This window comes from Neodiprion pinetum, chromosome 4 (assembly GCF_021155775.2).
Source record: "Neodiprion pinetum isolate iyNeoPine1 chromosome 4, iyNeoPine1.2, whole genome shotgun sequence".
Taxonomy (NCBI): Eukaryota; Metazoa; Arthropoda; class Insecta; order Hymenoptera; family Diprionidae; genus Neodiprion; species Neodiprion pinetum.
In genome coordinates, this window is record NC_060235.2 from 1959006 (window position 1) to 1981163 (window position 22158).

A 22158-nucleotide genomic window follows, 5' to 3' on the forward strand; every position below is an offset into this window, starting at 1 on the left:
GAATCTCTGTACGATTCTATATTATCGAGAGGAATTTTTGCGATTCTACAGTTCGGCCTTCTACGTTCTGCCTTTTCCAATCTTTCATTACTTTTAATATTCGTAAATTCTGTACATTAAGTTTTACTTTTTTTGTTAATTATAAAATTCAATATCGTGGCTCTTGCGATTTTTTGATCCTTCTATACATTTTACCCCCGTCCAAAATTTGCAGAAAACCGTCGAGCCTAGCGTATACATCGCTGTACTGTACATTGGGACAAACTAACGAAAGTTACACACCAGCGAGAAACCGCGAGGAAATTTTTTGTCGAATAAAAACCATCGGCTGTCTCTGTATGATAACATAATTGTATAAAATCTACGTTCGCCTCTCTCTTTTCGCGACTTCACAATAGGTTATAGGATTAAGAGAAGAAGGAGAAGGAGGAGGAGAAGGAGATGGAAAAGGAGAAGGAGAAGGAGGCCCAGGATTAATAGGAGTGTGTGTTAGTGGAACGGAGCGATTTGAAAACGAGCGTATTGGAGACAAGTGGCCGTAGAGGAGAGGAGAGGAGAGGAGAAGAGAAGAACCTGGCTCAGTATCGCGGCCGCATTCTTAACCTCGTTCTTCGCGAACGCCACGCGTTTATCTCTCTCTCTCTCTCTCTCTCTCTCTGTCTCTCCCTCGATTTATCGGGACTTTTCGAACGAGTTTCGGTCTCGCCTTTCTTCCTTTCTTCCTTCCTGTCATTCGTTACTTCCTTTTTTATTTAAAAAAAATTTTTTTTTATATCTCTTGCAGTTTACGCACGGAACTGTCAAATTTTTGTCACGAAACTTATTGTATCGAGTATCGAATTTTTTCCGACCGATCGTTATTACCCTTCGATTAATAATAATCGGTCAAACCTCAGTTCGCGAGACCTTCCGGTGTATGTTTAATTACATATATTCAGCATCCAAGCTATTATATATCCGATGGCCGACCTTCCCTTGGATAACTCGAGTCGGCGTATACCTATAAGCACTCGTGTAAACATGGTGTAATAGGTGTACAGTATGCATGTATAGGTATACAAGCGCGGGAAAGGTCGTGGTCGTGGTTCAAGTTCATCTCTCTCACTCTTCTCTCATCTTCGTTGACAGTCGCATTTTCCGCGACTCTGTAGCGCATTTTTCTTTCTTATTTCTCACTCGACGATTAACAGACAAACTTCCTGTAAAACAGTAAATCACGGTATACACGTACGGATGATAATACGGTAGGTACATGTAACAACAACGAATTTACAAAGCTAAACAGCACACCGTATCGCCTTTATTTATAATCATGCATTGTAAAGAAATGACCGTTCGACGATGATGAAACGTGCGAATAAAATCCTCAGCAAGACTCGCAGACCAAGCAGCGTTTGCCAAATATTTCCAGCCAACGTGTCTGTGAATAATTTACGTGCACACTGTACGTATAATAACTATGCCTGGCTAGACGGACTGCACCAGGTATTATTACGAGCGAGTATCCAGCTGTATAAAAACACATACGTGCGTATACATATGTAACGCAAAAACGTATGGTGAAAAAGTACGAGGCAAGGTGAAAAGATGTAACTAGCCAAAAGTTGGCCTTGTTGGGTCAGTGGCTTCGTTCTCGGTGCAGATATGATAATCATTATTCTGAGATAATAATTATCGGTCCCAGACTTGCTTGTAAATCATAAAAATATCTTGACCGCGCGTACGAGAATTCGTTGCGACGTTACACAACTCATGCACGTAAATACACGTACATATACGTATATATGTATAATAGATCGGTACGCAGAGGTGGCCGGGATAAATAGGTGTGTTACAAGTGTGTGCGTGCGTACATAAGTCGTGCAAGGCGGACATGGTATATACGCGAACTGTCATCGAACCGCGGTGAGACCTTGAAATTCGCGAAGCCGACGAACCGCGGACGTTTTCGCCGTTCCGGATAACCTGTGTAGGCGCAAAATCGCCACGTGACGATTTTATCTGTTATCGCGAAAAGTAAGAAGAAGAACCTCCCTCCCTCTCTATCCTGTATATTTTTTTAAATTTATTTATATATTTATTTATTTATTCTTTTACACCCCTCTCCCTTTGCCCGAAACCATTCGTTACGTTCACAGTGTCGACAACCTTTGTCCGTTGTATCGCGTTATGCATGATGATCGTGAAGCGATGACGAGGTGTAAAATTTGCCTGTGTAAGGTATACGGTGTATAACGCGAGAGTTTCGAAGAGTAAGAAATCCAGATATTTTTATTATTATGTTTCTTTTTTCTCTCTTCCGCCGGACTCAAGTCAACTACAGAATTCGTTCGATATCCGGTCAACGTGGAATAAACGATCGGATTGAATTGCGTGAAAAATCCTTGCGTACAACGTATCGACGCGAATTATCATTTTCATCAACCGAATTTGTTTACGACCGATTGGAGAACGACTGTTTTTCGGACAATGTGCATATGTATTTCGATGTCTATCGATGTATACACACGTGCATACACATATGTATACACGTACACATACTCCGTGCATCGTTCGCCGAATAGATTATAATTGACCGGTAAAAACCGTGTGCCCTCGTCGCGAAGGTGTCACTGACTTCTACGTAGGTGATCGACCTCCATTTACCTTCCACCACCACCACCATTGCCAACCACCAGAGCGACGACGAGGAGGACGAGGTGGAAAACGAGAACCAAGAAAGAGGACGAAGAGGACGAAGAGGACTGCAGTTTCCTCGGGTCTTTCTTCATCTTCTCCCACTCTTTTCAATCTTTCGTTATTTATCTACAAGCATACATGTAGCATAGTGGGTATATAGGTATGTATACCTCGTTACCCATTCCACCACCACCACCATCGTCGTCTTCAGCGCCTGCGTGCAAACGTTTTAAGATCGGCACCGTGCTCGTAAGAGTGCCGTGCACACCGTCTTGCCGGTACTGTAATACGTGTGTCCGTGTGACGTAACGCGTCGGTTATTCAACCTGGTCGGTACTGCCTGGCGTTGGAGTGACCAAATGCCATTACTCGCACAGTCGACGCCGCGAAAGTTCTCCGTAACACGTGTATACGTATCTCCATGTACGTCGTACACGGAGAACCTGGAGCCATCCCTCGTCTCCCATCCCGTACGTAACGTTTGTATCCGTAATCCCGCACAGGATGGAAATCATCCCGATCCTCCTTCAATGTTCAAATTTTTATACAACTTCTTGAAAAATTACAATCAAACAAGTCGCAGGTATGCGCAGAGATACGATTCTTCTCCATTTTCTTTCTCCGACGCTGTTATAATTTTCCGAATCATCCAACCTTCGGCTAATTACAATTATACGTATAAACGCAGAGATTTTTTTCGTCACACGGTCGCGAAACACAAATCGGCCGATTACCGTGATAACATATATGTCACTTCATTTTCAGCAGTAGGTATGTAGGTACATCCATTGCATAACCGAAAGTATTCCGCGTCTCCATTCGGCGCGTCTGTTTGTTGCCTTTTTCTTCGTAATCGTCTGCAGCAGCATCAGGTGCACAAAAGATTATACGTAAAAGTATTACACGTATAGGAAGAAAATATTTTCCTTACTTTTGCCAATTAATCTGGTCACCTACTTCTCGGATTCAGGTTTCGGATCGTATAAATTATGTAGATATACGTATATATATATTATATATGTATATAAATATACATTTTCGCTCGCAAACGAAAGGAACGATTTGGTACAAGTTTCGGTAGCCTTGACGAAGACAAAAAAGAGAAATGAAAAAAATTGGCAGAAAAGGAACGAAGAATCTCGACGGTACGAAAATCCAGGTGGTGGACGAGAATCATGATCGAGAGAGAGAGAGACAGAGAGAGAGAGAGTAAGAAGGCGAAGAAGAATAAACGGAGGAGGTGGAGGAGGTGGAGGGATTCCCGGGTCACTCAACCCCGGGGCAAAGTGACTTTGAGCACGTGATATGGTTCACTCGGTTCATCCATCCTTCGGTCGTGCACCGCAAGCATGTACGTGTAACGTGCAATGGGTATGTGTTGCACCGTGCACCGATACACATTCACCCAAGTACACATCCGCGTATATTCTAGAAGTCCAAGGATAACCGAGTAACGGGAACCCGGCGATCCGAACGCGGACTTCGCAGCAGGACTCTCTGTCTTCTCACGTTTGTAATACCGGATAACACGGACGCCCCTGCAAGGACTTCACCCTGAAACGACGATCGTTGATGCGACATTTTTTTTCTCTCACTTATCAGATTCTAATTGGTCTGCGATTCGTGCGATTTTAATTGTCAACCGTAACTGGTCGCACCTAAGCGGAATCGCGTAACGGTCATACCGAGGGTGAAATTCATCCGAGCTCGAAAAAAGTGATATCCTGCTTTGACAATGAGTTCTAAGAATCTAAATAAAATTTCTGGGTAATGTTCGAGGATCGCGGAAAAAGCTTTCTCAGTTTTTCTAAACGAAATTGATTGTTCAAACGTTGAAAAATATCGGCAAAGTTAAGAGATAAGACGGACGAAAAAAAAGTTTTCGTTTCGCAGAATTGATTTCGAGCAAGAAAAACTAGGAAAGTCTATTTATGAATTCTACGAAGAGTTTTAAAAATGTTTAGGGTGAAATTCACCCAGATTGACCTATCAGGGTTAATTATATTTGTGTAATTTTCCGCTTTACAGTACCGTTGTGTTGATTTGTTAATTTTTTTATTACCATTCCTGTATTTTTCTTTTTTTTTTCCAAAAGTCTTGCAACGGCATAATAAAATTAATCAATCAACCGACCAATCTCTCCACATTACCTTCGTATACGAATTATTCCTACCCGTCGTATATTTTGTCCGCAATTTTATCGACTAGAACGTACAATATGACGCGAGCAGATATTACGATTTTTTTAATTAGACATGGCGTATTTATAATAATTATAGTGAAAAAAAAAAAATAAAACACGCGACGTCGACGATTGATCGATACAATATACCTATGGTATAATCGGTGATCTCTGAACAACAAGAAATTGTGCAGGCAGCGCGACGGTGAAAAGTGATTAGGCGCCTAGGTGGATGGAACAAGCCAATCGGCGATGAGAAAAGGTTCGTCGAGCCGAATAAATGGGCCAGGGATCAACGACCGGCAAGATTTTAACAAATAACACATTTAAATTCAGTGCTTTTTTGATAAAAAAAAATAATGTTAGAATAGACGAAATAGCTTGCGAAGCGATCGGAATATAACGCGTGCTGACAAAGTAAAAAAACTCTCGTTAATTTTTTTTCCACCCGCCACTCCGCACTCTGCGGTGCGATGCGATGCGATACGATGCGCGTACGGCATGGAAGAACGACGATACATGCAAAGATAGGTTTCCTACCTACCTACCTACGTATAATGATAACACGAAGCGTAAAGAACGGACGATTTTAATTTGGTAATTTGTATTACACCGAGCAACGTCATCGAAACAAGAGTGTATTTATACATCCGTTCGAGGAAGTGACGACCCCTGACCAATGAACTTTATCAACGCAAACGCGCGACACGACTCCACTCCGGAGAAAGAGAGAGAGAGAGAGAGAGAGAGAGAGAGAGAGTGAGAGAGAGAAATTAAGCTCGCATGTTTTAAGCATACGTACATACGTTCAGTCTGTAATACACAAGTAGTTATTACATACCAAACAAATTCCTAATTAGAATCGTATTAACAAAATCACACACACACAGACGCGCGCGGATGCCCGGGAGGTTAAAGATCGGGATGGGCCTTGTTGCAGGACACCGAGCTTCGTTGAATTTCATTGTAATTCATTAAGGGGTACAATTAGGACGGATGCATCATCTCCTGGTAGGCAAAACTATTGATGGAATCCAGGGGGAGGTCTGACCGGAAGTCAGTTGTCCTTTAACGTAGCGCAAGCCTCGGTTTGCGTTTGTCCGCGTTTGTTCTCAGAGACCGCGATAAAAGAAGAAGAACACCCGCGAGTTGAACCCCGGGAATTATCTACCGTTATAATATTTCCAACCATTCGCGTGTATACGACCGTTCCTACATATATATGTATGTAGCATACATGAAGTGTGTTACAGGTGTGGTATACATGTGTGTGTTACAGAAAGAGGAACGAACGATTTGTTCTTGAGAATCGTGGCAAGATTCGATAATAATACGCCCTGTACTAATAACCACGAGGCTGAGTCTCTTACATCGGATACTATAAAGACCTTGTGTTTGTATGTTTTTTTTACTATATACGTGCGTGTTGGTACCTACTAAAATTTTTGTCAATGTGTACGTACGAGGTAAAACAGTTCACAACAATGTGGAGGAAATGGATGTAAGAGGTCGTTGTAGCGACACTGAAATAGATAGAAACAAAAATGGGTCATAACGTATGTGTGGAAATAAGCTCATCAGCCGGCCGATTTTACTAATTGACACGAGGTTAACGACCTCGAAAAATTTTTTAAACGTGTCACAACAATTGACGTGTCCTAGAATCTATACGGTTCAAACGGGCGTGCAACCTTAGATACAGGGACACCGAGTATCGTTTTATTTTACGCAACGACGATTTTCTTCGCATCGTACTTACGATTAATTGCACTTGATTCGATCTCGAGTAGGTACGTACTCGTTTATGTTTGAGAAAAAAAAAAAAAAAAAAAAATTAATTTCGTACAACGTACAAAGTAATTTTCCGAACAAACTACACCGCATTTATTACGCAGGGAGACTTCAACGATCGAATTGCGAAATTTTTTATAGATATAGGTGTATGTACAATAATAATATTAACAATAATACCAACAACGACAACAATAATAATCTATACAGCCGAGTACAGTGCCCGTAGGTATATAATCTACCTGGCGCGATACAATAACGCCGATCGGGGGAATTAATTCGAACGATGATTTTGCAAGCCGGTGTGTCTCGGTCCACGGAGCACGGCAAGGCCAACCGGTCGTAGACACGACCTGGTTGAGTTTATTGTTCTAGAGAGATAAAACACGAGCCGTCGCAACACTCCTTTACACCCATTAAACCTATCCAATATCTGCATGTACAAATACATGTGTATACGAATACAGACAGACAATGAATATACTCTCGGTTATCGAATCTTCTTCGATTGATATGAAAAATAGGAACGGGAAAATTGAGGACGAGTGAGAAGTGCGGTGAAATAAAAAACAAAAAAAAACAAAAAAAAACAAAAAAAACATGGTTTCAAACTACGAATTCTGTGTAAAATGTAAAATATTACGGTCGAGCGAGAGAAACCGAGATGAAAGAAGACAACGGAGATATGCAGAAAGAGAGGAGGGGTATGACATACGAGTGCGTTGGCTGGTGGTTGCAGCGCGTGAAAGTAAGAGCCGAGAGTTGATCGGCCTTGAATCTCTGTACGGACGACGACGACGGGGTTAGCGTCCGAGATCCAGGACGGTCGACGACGACGACGGAGATGTGTGTTAAGCAAGAGACTCTCTCGGAGTTCTCTCAGCTCTGCCACGTAACTCTGAGCAAGCTCAGCTCTCCGAACAGCGATTGGTATAAGCCAATTACCTACCTATGCGTTTACCTTGCATGCCCGATGACGAAATATCCGTCGGTGGAGGCAACGAGTAGCCGGTGCCGAAATCGTTTACTCGACGAGTTTACTCTGGTCGGATTGTAAAGTACTTTGGTAAAAGAAAGAGAAAAAAAAAATGTTAAAAAGGAACCCGTGCAACACCCAAACTCCGAGACAAAAGTGTTGTATAGGACAAATTTCGTTCAACTCTTTACGTCGGCCGTGTTTACAGCGTTGGTGGATTATACGGTGCGAGTAAAACGTTGCGTCCACTCGGCAAACGCGGAGCGAATGATTAGAGATATGTTTGCCCGATGCGTACGAATTCTTACCGCCTATCCGCGTAATCCTCCTAATCATTTTCATATATAGTTACACGTGGTGAAGAACGAGCCAAAGAATTACGGGGAGTACAAGAGCCATGATCAATATTCGTTCGGTACAAATGACCCGTATTTTCATACCGTATCACGCTAAATATACCTAACAATGAAAATAATAATAATAATAATAGACTTTTTTAAGAGCGAAACAGAAAATTGTACGTAAAGCTGTGAATTGTACGCGACTCGATAGCGAGGGTTCCTTGTTTTCTCAGCTTTCTCCAGCCGCACAGACGCTGCAGAGAGTAAAAGCAGTCAGCCGGTATCTATATATATATATATATATACATCTCTCTTTCTTTCTCTCTCTCTCTACATGTATATATATGTATATATAAATATACGCGGTGTCGGTCGCGGGTGAAAGAGAAAGAGAAAGAGAAAGAGAACGAAGAAAGGAGAGGTAGGGATAAGAGGAGGCGGCTCGCGTGTAGAAGGAGAAATGGTGAAAGCACTTTCTTTCTCGTCCAAGTCAACTAACTGCACATCACTCGAGACTCGACGACGTATGTATAAAAGTTACACCATCGAATCTCGGACGGCTTTCCTTCTCTTTCTCTTTCTCTTTCTCTTTCACAAACGTTGTTTCATCTCCTCTATTTTTTTTTTGTTTTTCTCAAGCCCCACAATTTTCTTCCACTCAGATATTACGGTTGACGATACGTCCGTGTGTGTATATGTGTTCATAATTTACATTTACACATATACGCCAAACACACACACACACACACACGCACACGCGCAGAGATTTTCGCGCGAGTTCACCCGATTCGAGGGCAGGGAGGGGGTGGGTGGGGGGCCAGCGCTCGCGGCCCTGAGGCCCCGATAGCGGACGTAGACCCCGTTCGCGAGAGCGGCGTCGGGCCGAGAAGAAACGGCCGCCCGGTCAGATCGCCTGGCCGTGAGACTATGAGCGGTAAATCGTTGCAACACGATGCACGAGAGCGTAGGCGTGATTATCCTCTGCCAGGTATTCGTAAATGCGTATTACGCACCTAGGTGCCGCCTTACTTCTACATCGCTGGCCTCGATTGCGGAAAACCAATTTTCGTTTCTCCGACATTCTACACTCGCGACCTCTCACCGTAATAAAACATACACGGGGCTCTCTAATCCCTCCATCCCCCGCTCCGATTTCGAAAACAATTTCGTTGATGTTTTAGAAAATTAAATACAAGAAGAGTGATTACACGTGCTAAGAGATATTACAAATGGGGGGGAAAAAATAAATCTTTACCGTTGGTCGAAAGAAAAACGTTATCAAAACGTGGAAGAAACCTCGTGCCAAGTTTATATTTTTCACGAGAACAAAAAATTTTAGCAACGCTGTTGGTGAAAATGTTTCAAGCGTAGACGTATAATGTGATTTATTTGTTTAAGGGTGACGCATTTTGCTTACAATTAGGTTGTATGTTTGTAAGCTTGAAGCTGTATCCTTGAGCAAGTTCACTGCGTCTATTATTATACCCGAGTTGCAACCTGTTGTAACATCTTCCTCAAATTAATCTGTATAATAATTGCATCAAATCGTAACAGCGTGATCCAAATAACATTTTCACCTCTTTAAAATTGGTATGGATATAATATACACATATAACGCAAATGTAACGTATAAAATACACTGTATAAGAGTACAACGCGCGATCTAGCGGCGAACTGTTAAACTCGCGGTTAGCCAACGGTGTGTAGAGTTACGTTACAGACGTATGCGAACATACGTGTAAACTAATCGTAATAACCGTGAGGGTAAAACGCGGCCAGACGAAACGAAGGGGAACGATACAAGGAGGAGGAGGAGTAGGAGGAGGAGGAGGAGGAAAAATCAGTGCGGTTTCGTCAAATTCCCGCATTTGCGAAACGGCGCCGCAACCCGTTCGTCAGTTAGCTGACCAGTTCCCACCCTTCATTCCACTCCTCTCCTATTCTCTCTCTGTCTCTCTCGTACATACGGCAATGTCAATGCCAAACGGTTCGGAGGGGGAGGGGGGAGCACGTGAGCAGTAGTCCCGGAAATCGATAACGCCCCGTTTCAATGCCAAACAATCCCTCGGGTAGTCCCTCTCCTCAACAGGGATAAACAGGGATTCATGCTAAAGGCTGCCCGCGCAATTTCCATTCTTTCTTGTGTAAAAATTTTTTTAAAACGCAATTTCAGTGTTTCGTTGATTAAAAGACAAACTTTTCAAGCCGCATCTCTCAAAGTCAATGATAATATTCGAGCGGTGAAAATTGACAGAAATGAAAAGCACATATCGTACGAATCTGATCGCAATAAAACGTACGCACAATTATACACAAAGAAGAAAAAAATGAGTTAATGAGAGAGTATCGTGCGTTATGAATAACGGACTCGTTCAGAGCGCATGAAAAATTGTAAACACACAATACGCGTTAATCCGTGTTGGCATAAAACCGGGTCCATAAAGACTAACCTCTTCCGTTTTTATTTCGGTCGAAGTCGCGTCGTGTTATCATCGCATCGGTTTTATCCTGCGGTAGCCGATATCGTCGTCGGTCTGAATCAGCGGCTCGGCCGTATTTGACGGGGAAAAACCCGCGTCACTGGCGAGCCGGTACGGAACGGCCGTAAGTCTTCGCGGCTCTGTGAATACCCGGAGAATCGATGCTCGTTATCCGGTACCGATCAAGGCTCTCCGTCGCCTATTCGGCCATCCGTAGTGACACGTAAATACGGTGGATGAGTCACGCGGTTGCGGCTGCTTTCGCGAACTGACTCGCGGACCATAAACTTGACAAACCCAGGTCGCGGATGACACTGGGTAGCGCTTCGCGCCAGAGGACGGGGTCTCGAACCCCTGTGCGAAGGGGGAAAAGAGAGAGAGAGAGAGAGAGGAGGCGAAGAGGAGAAAGGGACAGGAGAGGAAAACCGCGGGGGAAGAGCTTTCCCTGTTTGCGCCGGCGCCGCTTGCCCCCCTTATTCTCGCGGCCATTTTAGATTTATTTTTCTTCATTTTCCTCAGAAAATCACCCACGTTCTATACGTATACGTGTGTGCATACCTATACGTACATCGGTATGTTTCGGCAAGGTCGATCGTGTATTAATAAATCTAACCGGGAATTCTTACAGTGGTGAAAAATAACATTTCGAGAAGGTCGAAATTATAATCGGATGGATTGTTCAATTTTTCAACCTTCCGTTGTACGTTGGTTTACAAATATACGCCGTTCTTAAAGGTATATCTACATACGGTACACCGCGTACAGTTATAATTTGTTTTCAACTCACTCTTCGTTGATTTTCCAGAATTTCACTGCGGTATTAGACGCAGGTACTCGTACGTATCGAAAGACGTTCTTAATCCGCACGTATGCATTCGTATTGCGAACTTACCTGTAACAAAAAATGAACATAAAAATACATTAAACAATGTTTACGAAAATTTTCCCTCATAAACATAATTAAACAACCAGATAAAAACATTCAAATACCAACTTTTCCACCCAGGAAAAACTGAAAACCATCAACGCGATCGCGTATAACAAATAACCGTTAACCGTGTCGCGTCGTTATCACTAATCCTCGCGTCTTTACCGCGAGTGAGCTGCGATACCGACGTCCGTCCACCTGTACGTACGTACGTCCCAAGTATTTCAGAATGATTTCCTACCGTACCGACGTAGCCGCGAACAGACAGCGTCTCGCGTTCTCTCGCAACGCTGCGTTTAAATACGCCGGCGCGAATCGCTCACCTCGCGAATTCGCGAATGATTACTGGCGCCGCTCGCGGAACGCGGCCGAACTTTTGCGGTTATCTCTGTGCTCGTTGGTCGGTGTAGATTTCGACGCGTTGAGTGGCGGCGGTGAGGGTGGGGGGGGATGGCCACCTTGGGCTCGCGTTTGCTCGATCCTTCTCTCACCCACTTGGCATAGCGGGTCGTTGACCGCGGGTACGTTGAAAGTAGGACAAACAGCGAACTCAAACAGCAGCTAATGCCTCGGCAAGGCCTTGAGAATTACCGACGCATGCGCCGCCGCCGCCTCCCTCCACGCCCTCCGCGAACCAGCGCAACATCCCCGTAGACTATATATCTCTTATTTTCTGCCGATAGTTGTTAAACATAACAATTGTCACATACGGTAATAGGCGAATTCGTAGATTTTGTCGCGATTTTTAACGAGAGGGTCGATTTGCAACAAGATAAAAATAGAATTATTGAAAAAAAAAAAAAAATAGATAAAAAGACGGTGTCAACAATGTAAAAAAAAAGCATGTCAAGATCCTCGGTTTTACTCGAATTCTGTATCGAATGATGCGAGAGCACTGATTGAAAATAAAAAATGAAGTGGTACAGAAACGATATGAAACTGCGCTAGAATTAGACGAAACAACTGATCCAATGCGATTCTCTGATCGCTTTTTATTTGTTGATTTATTTTTTCTTTTTATTTTTGATTTTCTAACTGATTTCTCAACAATTGCTTCGTTGTTGTACGCATCTAGTTCCGCCGTTATACAGTCTTAGATGGGAGTAAAAAAAGAAAGATCTCTACAATCGTCGCCATTGTGTGCCTCGGCGACGAAACGTCCAAGGGAACGAGCGTTGATCGCACACTTATACATACACCTAATGGCTGATACATGCATGTATATTAACAAGCAACAAATATTGCACGTGACACGCTCTGTTTCCCTGCGTTACCGTGAACCGAGAACCAGCACCCGCAGCCTTCTCTCCTTCGCCCTTCGTTTTATACCAATTTCCCATTTAAATCCCGCTCTATTCTCCAATCTCAAAATCAATCAACCGGCAATCAATCCCGTTTACCTGCCAAGTCTCTGCATCGTAGTAGAATAATTTACGAATTTCGATTCTATATTCGCGTTTAATTTATTTTTTTCATCATTTTCCTTTCATTAGTTTCCGCCGTCACACGTGAATATTTTCATTCTTAAATTTCGCGCAAAATCTTTCGCACTATGCATCGTTATTTGTAACCTGCTATACCGTAATCGGGTACTACACGCATAAAAGTCATTGTATTTTTTAGTACTTTCTTCGGAAAATTCCTTGAACGTAAAATTCGACGAGCCGAGATTACGTACCGTTATACGTAGAGTGTAAGTAAAAGTCAGCTGCGTTTTAAATGAATTCGTTCGAAGAAGGGTTGGGTTCTACCGTATATGTAGGATGACGATCGTCGCGATGATGATGATGATGATGATGACGAGGAGGAGGAGGAGGTGCGGCGAGGCAGGCCGAGGTGATTCTAGCCTGTGATTTGAAATTCGGTTGGGAAAGAGACCCGCAGGAGAACCCGGTGAACGAACGAACCGCGATGTCGAAACCGCGCGCCTGACTCGTTGCTGCAAACGCGTAGGTACAAACTGACGTCTGTCTGCCTTTATGTAACTCGGAATAGAATTCTAACTTTTAAAAGACAGCTTTGGAGCACCGCACACCGTCAACCTCGATTTGCGCAAGCGATTTTTCTCTCTTTCTCTCTCGCTTTCTTTATTTCCTTCGTCTTATTTTGATACACACGTGACAATACGAACGACAATTTATTTGTTGTTTATTTTTTACTTTGTTTAAATCATTGCTGTTGTGTTTATTTTCCGCCGATACTTCGATCGGAACGTAAATTGATCGATAGAAGAATAGAGCGATGACGATTCGTTCGTTGAATCACTGCTCCGGGAAATTGTTTGTCGAATCAATGATATGTCCGAAATGTTTATCAATTTCATTTCTTTGCAAGGTATCTTCGCGCATACGCCACGCCTGCGGTATATGTGCATACATCTTGCACGCAAGTGTTCACTGAACATTGACGGTAGGTATACGATTGGAATGTCACGAGACACAGGTATGGATAAATATATTTATATTTAGACACTTTCGTTCGCAACTGCTGCAGCAGCTTAGTGACAAGAAGTGAAAGCTCGTCGAGCCTTCACTCCTTACGTTATATACGTAAATATATGTTACACATACGTGTTTACAAAGTATTATTCCACACCTTATTCCTCAAACTTTGCATTCCAAATTGTTTAATCGGTTTTTGCTCCGATCGTTGATATCAAATCTACAAAAATTCGTCCGAAAAAGCGAACGCTTGATGCAGTGCGAGAGTAAATTGACAATTTAAAATAGTGAAAGGAAATCAACGGCCGACCACTGAATTATCATTATCGAACGCCGCGGTCCTCGACTGGGACTGCACATGTTTTTTAATATATATATACATACATGTATAACCTAAGCCGATTAGATGGAAAGTTAGTGAAAGTTTTGCAAGGTGCACACACAAGACCGCGTGCATGTTACAAAATCGCGTAATTCTAGATGGTATAGTGGGTGAGCGATTATCCATTATATGCCTTGTAATTTCAAACAGCAATATAACACACCCTGCGTACGTACATATAATATGTATAATATACTGTAGGAATTGTTTTGAAATTTTCAATATACATACACAACTCCTTAAACGGCATACATATCATACCTACACGCAATTCGAATGCCCGTGATTATTGTTAGATCACTTTTTTCCCCTCTAATTTCTCACCGCACGTAACACTGTACACGATATCGTGTACGTAACGACGGTGATGTAAAAAAAGAAAAAAAGAGCAAAAAACATTCAAACTAAAATATAACGATGCGCAAACTTTCGCGCTATTGTACGTTAATAACAGATATATACGTCACGTAAATATGTATAGTATAAAAACGGTTTAACGTATCGCAGAACGCACACAAGCAGCAGCAGTTGTCGAAAACAGAATGAGAAAATTCTCTCAGATCAAACATCTCGCAAAGATTACTAAATTTCGGGACATATGCGAGAGTTAAGAAGATTGAACGTAAGAATATTGAAAAAAAGGACAAAGAAGCTTAATAGTTAAATTTCTGCAGTCGACTTGACAACATGTTCGATTTTCCTTCGTAGGGAAATCAAAAAGAAGAGAAAAAAAAAAAACGCGGTAAGCTGCAGAGTTATACTTCTAAAATTATACGATGATATCCAAATCAGTACAGCAAGAATCGTGCTACGTACGTATGAAAAAGAGGAAAGAGAAACGTTGCAAAAAGTATCTGGACGAATGTATGGGTACGTAGGTGCCGGTTGCACCTGGGAATCGAAGATATAAACGGAAATAGGTTAGCCTGTAAATGTCTATTATACCCTGCCATACGTATACCTACGCGATTCGTATGCATATAGTATATATGTATATATATATTCATGCACGTCAGTATCTGCGTCGGTAGGGCGAAGGGCGGGGAGGAGGGTGGAGTTATAACCTAGAGTTGACCGGGTTAAGGGTCACTCGGGTAAGTTCGACGGACTCGCGACCCGCGACTGTTCAGGAGGGTTGGCTGCTGGGAGCGAAGGCAGAAGGTAGTCGCAGTCCTTGGAGCAGAATCGACTGTACACGAAAGACGGTCGATGTTGTACAATTTTTACTACTGTCCCAAATAATTCTTTTTTTCAACTCGTGCTTTACCATTTCTTTTTCTTTCGTCGTCGATACAAAAAAAGAGACGACAGAGATTTGAATTTACGTATATAGATTTTGCAGTATCGTTACTGTTATTTCCGATATAGTCATTACTGTATCAATAATAAAAAGAGACAGAATTTCATTCGAACAGCTTATCTCACGCTTCAGCCGCACATCTGATCTGTCTTCGACCGATATCAAGCATAAAAATAATTTTAAATAAAGACAAAATTTCAACCAACCGACAGCTCATTGAGCGAATACGTACGATCATAATATATGTTTTCATCTGCGTACGATAGGCTTATCGCGAGCACAAGTATACATACACGAATGTATATATTATAATATATATATATATATATGTATATACTTATATTATACGTATGCAACGGGTTATAAAATAAATCTAACGACACTACGCTGGAAGTGTTGCGCAAACGACTGATTTGCCTGAGGTATAATATACATATTTAAATACATAAGCACATATGTTACACCAAAGACAGAGAATTTACAAGATACGTATAACAACGGTTAAGGAAAATATGGGTGAAGATGTTGACGATTTTAAAACCAGGGGTGAAAGAATTTTTGAGATTGATGAAGGAGAAAATATGACAATTCACCGGAATTATCGTAAGAGATTGGTCGTAAAATGGGCGCGAGCACCACTGGCGCGTAGCTTTCGCAACGTCGTCGTGTCTCGTGGAATCGTGAGGCAATATCCCGCTGTCAAGGAGGCCCAATTTTCTTAAACTCAGGGTCAATGACACGTCTTCCCCCCATTCCAGCCAATGCGAAAGTCCTACATACACTCGTATTACGGCTATATCCCAATCGCGTACTCTTCGTCTGTACATGTTATATTATTATACAGGTGCCTACTCTGTACGTGTAAAAACGTATCTACGTATTACACTAAATTCTCTCTCTCTCTCTACCATTTTTTATAACACGTATACAGAAGAATTTCGTAACGCGCGTCGTTGTGCAGCAGAAAGTAACTTGTACACATACATATATATTTATATACGGTGCGAGATTAAAATATTATACGTGTATACCTTCTTTACAAAGACAGCGAGTATAACGCTTTGGTCACGTTAAACGCCTTCTGCGAATCTCACAGTCCGAATAATAACTGGCAGAGGTTATGTATAAATAAATGAAAAGGAGAAAAAAATTTTTATGGTTGATACGGGTTTGGATATGCTACATGTCATCAAAGATTTGTTTTTCTTTTTTCTATTTCTGCAATATCTGCACACTCGTTAAATATGTATGTACGTACTATTTTAATAGAAGTAGATGTGTCAAGTGTAACGGATGCAACATGTGCGAAGAAGAATAAAGCGAGAGAAAGATAAAAGAATACAAAACAGAATATGTAATATACGTGCGTGATTGTCAATTAGGCGTGTATGAAATATATTTAGGATAGTGAAGCCGAAGCCTGGGTTGTTTGCGATTAAAGGTTGAAAAAAGAAAAGAAAAAGAAATGCTAGTCTCTGCGGATTTGCGGGGGTGTAATATAAAGAGCGCATAAATCCCATGAAGGGTTGAAACGATACTTGAGGGAAGGTCTGGTTTGTGTAAAAAAAATAAAATGCTGTGCGGAAGATTGAGAGAAGCGTGAAAATGTCGTCGAAATTTTTTTACAACCAAAATTATACAACCGGCATGAATCCGCAACCCTTAACTGTACGTACATTCCAACGGATACGAAACATTGTTTTGGAAACGTGTAAAACGGGTTATTCCGCTGTTTAAAAACTCGGATGCGAAAAAAGGGTAAGAAGAGGGTAGTGCAATATATATAATAAAATAAAAAGGGTAAGTCAAGAAGCCAACGACGCAAACGACTCGGAGGGTGTTTATTTAGAGATATTTTACTCCGTCATCCTACCGCTGGGAAAATTGTCCCTCCTTTTCAATTGCAAGTCAATTGCACAGCGGAGTTCGTTCGCAAACTCGGGGACGCGTTGTAAAAAGTCCGGTAAAGGATTAGACTCAAAGGATTAGACGGACGCGGGTGTCGGGATTTAGGAATATAAAAAACGGTAAAACATTTCGGTTTGTGTTTGTTTTTTTTTTTTTCTTCTTCTTTTTTTCTACACAGGTATGGAAAAAAGGTTATAGACGAAGGCAAACGTTTCGTTTTTATTTATTTATTTATTTTTTCCTCGAACCAGAAATCATTCACTGTCAAGCAATTATTCAAAGTCGGTGGAACGCGTTTGCTGGAATTTTTTTTTTTTATTTCTTCAAAATTTTCTTCTACAAGGGTGCAAGAAATACACAAGAACGAAGAAATGAAATTCGCCAAAGGTTATTTCCAGTGAGTTATGACTTCGGAACTAAACAGTTTCGTCGAAAGGTTTTTATATTTTTCTCACCTGTACGACAAATTCTACATACTTTATCTTTTAAACAAAGCGAAACTTTGTGCATACATATGTTTTCGTAACCGTCTGCGTAGTAGATACAAATGATAACGTTTATAACCGTGACGGTGCAGTCACATTAAGGGTGTGAGGAGGGACTGAAGGGGAAAGATCCGATACGACTGTTAATAAATTTGAAAATCATTATTGCTTGTAAATATCGCGTGGGCGGAAGTCGGTACTCGAGATCAACCGAAACGTGCGTGTATGTATAAACATTTCGATAAGAACCACGCTATCTATAGCGCAGATTTAACGTACGTGTAGAATGCTTGGTAAAATATATATATTCATACGCGTGCGCACGTAAATATGTACTATCGTGTTTTCTCATCTTATCAATTTATTATATTACTACATTCAGCGTATATTTACAAAACAGCCGCGTCGAAAAACATTGTACGTAAAACAAATAATACGCGACATTATTATTCATCATGTCTGTACAGTGATACGTGGAACGTATTTTGTTTTTTTTTTTTTGCCGACTTTTTACAATCTTGCGTTTATTTTCAAGATCGTTCAAGCCGAATGAATTTAATTTTAAAAACATTTCCCGATCGCTGAAATCACGTGGGTAGGATAGGGTTGTTTAAAATCGCACCGAAACGATCATCCCCATCGGTTAGCCGAAGAAAATATACCATATAACAACACGTATAATCGATCGTCGACGAAACAAGAACCTCGGCACGGCCGGGCTGACATATTCGGGATTGCCGGAGCGTTAGGGGGGCGGCAGGGGGTGTAGTCAGCCAGGACTGGGCCTAATTAGGACGCGAAGGTGGAAACGGGGAAGGTTTCGAGGCTGGGCCGGGAGCGGAAAGATATCTCTCTCGGGGTTGTCGGCCGTCGAGCGCCTGCGTCGGGGGGTTGCGAGAGCGAGGTCGTTCACCCCGGGAAGCTGCCACTCCGGCTAACGAGGTCAGCTCCGATTCCCCCGCGAGCCGCAGCTATTTTCGCGGTACACACCGAAACGCCCTCCCGCCCCTCTGGCGGCGAGAGCAACGCTCGCAAATGCGACGAGCATCGCCTACGTACGATATTCTCCGTAAACGCATCCTGACACGTGTGTACACACATTCGCATATAATTGTACACGGACAGGCGGGCGGATAAGTGGACAACGATATCAATTCGGCCGTAATTCGGGCCGAATCTCATCCCACTTTGGGGGTTTCATTGGCTCTTTGTAGGTGAAGGATTGAAAAAGATTAATTACTTAACGAAAATCGTACCGATTTTTCGTTACTTTTATTAATGGTTTGCGAATGTGCAAAAATTTTTTTGTCGTTGGGAAGAATGTTGTGAAAATAAAATTCTTGGAAAATTGAACATTTTTCGACGTTTTCCCACGAAATTTTGGTAATTTTGGGCAGCCTTTACGACACGAAAACCTCTAGAAGTTGCGCACCTTGAATATATAAATTTGGATCTTAAAACCACATGGTATTGCTGCGTTTCACCCTGATGATAAAATTAACGAATCTGAAAACGTTTGAGAGGAAAAAAAAATTGAGTATCGCTTCGATTAATTGTAGAAAATAATAAATTTATCCTACGTTCGCAGATTTACCCCATTGATAATGTAAAGAGAAATTCCAAACTAATAAGCTGTAAGGGTCGCGGTAACGAGAGGTAACCAGAGAGAAGTCACGCGCAGGTCTATTGTATAATATTATATGTATATTATACGCCGGAGTAGGAAACGGTGACAGTTTGGTATTTGAAGGAGCTGTATTACGGTGTATAATATAACGTATAGACATATATATGTATAAAATTATGTACGAGTCGGTTAGTTGCGTTACAGCTGTAGCAGGGAGCGACGGGGGAGGACGTATCTCGGCTAGAAGTTACGGGTCAAAGGTCGGCGACCTCGAGTTTTCCGTTTCCCGCGTTCCACGTCGAGTCAACCCTGCTCAAGCCAACCCCTCGTCTGGTTTAATCTTTCTCCCTAATCTATATACCCTGCCTATCCGCGAATAGTTCGAAGCGACGACGGACTCGTGTCCCAGTTTTCAAAACTCCTCCAACAAAGTCCCAATTTTCGTGATTACTATACACCTTTCTGAATTTAAGACAGGCGAATCGCAACAGTTGCAAAATTCAGCGGATTGGTACTCCGTACAGCTTGCAGGGAGATAGAATGAAGATGATGACCGAGAGGGAAAGTCGACTGATCTTGAATGGAGAAGAAGAAGAAGAAGAAGAAGAGGGAGAAGAATAAGTTGCTTAGAGAAATTGCAACAGTAAATTCGTACAATTCATGCAATAATTTCTTTATTTCTACGTCAAGTAAAAATGTGTCGGAGTGCTTTCGTTCAGAATAGCGTGTGGCAATAGCAATATCGTATAGAATATGGCTGGCAAGCCCTTTTTCGCTTTCGAGATACGCGGAATTTGGTATTTGGATACACAAACGTCAACGTCGAAACCGACCACGGGGCACCCCGTTAAGTATGAGAGGAGAATAAAAAGGAGGAAAGTACAGAGGCGTGTAAGATCGGTCCAGCGGCTCTAAGAGGTGTTTTCGCTTTCGTTGGCATCCGGTACCCGGGAAGAGGTGATGAAGCCTTTCCTCCTCTCCTCTCCTCTCCTCTTCTCGCCGGAGTAAAATAGTAGGTACGCCGAGAAGGAGAGAGGGACAGTCGACTCACGACTTTTACTTTCCATTCACAGTGAGCCGTGACTCACGAGTAGCATACTGACCAACGCATGGTGAGATTTTCATATTTCCTATCACACGCAAACCAGGGTGCTGAGTAAACAATCGCGCTGTGTCGGATCGCGAGGTAATTATATCGCTTGAAAAAGAGTTTCGCAAATCGATCGATCGATCTCCCGTCGTTACACCGACTTGAAGTTAATCAACGAAGGGTGAGCTTCGTGACTGACTGATAAGAGCAAAGTCAACTCCTGATACAGACGATAGCGGTTCGTTCGTTCTCGACCTCGATGGGGGTTATTCACCTTGGCAAAAAAAAAAAAGAAACGAAAAAAGAAGAAAATAAAAGCTTCCACACGATCGACGCATGCGCGACGACGACGAGGAGCAATATTATAATCTTCGTTCCGTCCAAACGCCCCGCGGTTTATCGTCAAGTGTATAACAACCGTCAAGGAGAGTTAAACCTACAAGCCCAGAGAGCTCTACGTACGTAACCAACGAAGAAGCCAACGGCTCGGCGTCGGCGTCGGCGTCGGCGTCGGAGGGGGGGAGTAGGAGGGCCCCTCGCGAGGCTAGGAGGAGGAGGAGAATAACCGAGTCGACGAACTAGCCTCGCCCGGGGCGCCCTCCCAGGGATCGAGGTCACCAGGCACCCGCCGCGAGTCTAGGGCATTGCCCGCGCCTCGGTTTTGAGGTTAGCGTTGGCTAGTCCGAGACTTCGCCAGCCGTCGCCGGCGTCACGCAATTAGAAAATACCCAATGATTTCGACACTCCGCTAGGCGGACTTTTCAGCTGCGGCTATGCGCTGGCTAGAAGCTAGAGCTAGAGCTACAACTCGACGACGACGACGACGACGACGACTCACCGCTATATCTGCGCGGGCTCTCTCTCTCTCTCTCTCTCTATCTATCTGTTTGTCTTTTTTTATCCCCCCCCACCTAATACCAATTCACGTTTCGACGTCGAACGGTGCTTCACGAAATGAACCGTCGTCGTCGCCGTCGTGACGTAAGATCTCAACGGCCGACGACGTTCCTGTTATGTGTGTACCCGGCCAAAAAAGAGAGCCTGCGACACCCCGAGATACGATATTCGCCTTGGTCAGGGATGTTTACCCATCCGCCGCCCTTGGCTGTACGTTGAAGCCTGATTTTCTCCACTTGTTCGTAGAAGACCTCGAACGATAAGTTTCTCGTTTTTTTTTTATTTTTTATGTTTTTCCGCATCTTCGAAAGTAGTCGATCGGAATTATCGACAGATATTTCGATGCCTGTGGGAATCGAAATTTCGAAGCGATCACGCTCGAAGAATATAACATCTTTTCGTTATTTATTTCTACCGGAGCTGTGTCAATCGTATTGTTGATAATTAAAATCATCGTCGGTTTTATGATATGATTAATCGCGCGACCTCGGTGGACAAAAATTTTATTCACAAACAATCTCACTGTAAACTCAGAATTCCAAAAGTAATCGGCAGCGAAATTTGCAAGAGAAAATCGAGTCTCCATTTGTTTTCTTTTTTTTTTTTTTTTTTTCACCGATATACAGATGTCAGGGAGGAAAAATTTGTTTT

The 22158-nt window shown here is 42.5% G+C and overlaps 1 protein-coding gene across 4 annotated transcripts in view; it reads right to left on the minus strand.

The window, feature by feature from the left end:
* E75 (ecdysone-induced protein 75) overlaps positions 1-22158 on the minus strand; it is a 145974-nt gene that overhangs the window by 44319 nt on the left and 79497 nt on the right. The window contains exon 1 of one of the 4 annotated variants that reach the window (XM_046623701.2): positions 10420-10727. The exons of the other annotated variants lie outside the window; for them this stretch is intronic. Within the exon in view, the coding sequence (XP_046479657.1) occupies positions 10420-10462 (43 nt within the window). The 5' untranslated portion in view covers positions 10463-10727. Of the gene's footprint in view, positions 1-10419; positions 10728-22158 lie in introns of those variants that run through there. 4 annotated transcript variants of the gene reach the window in all.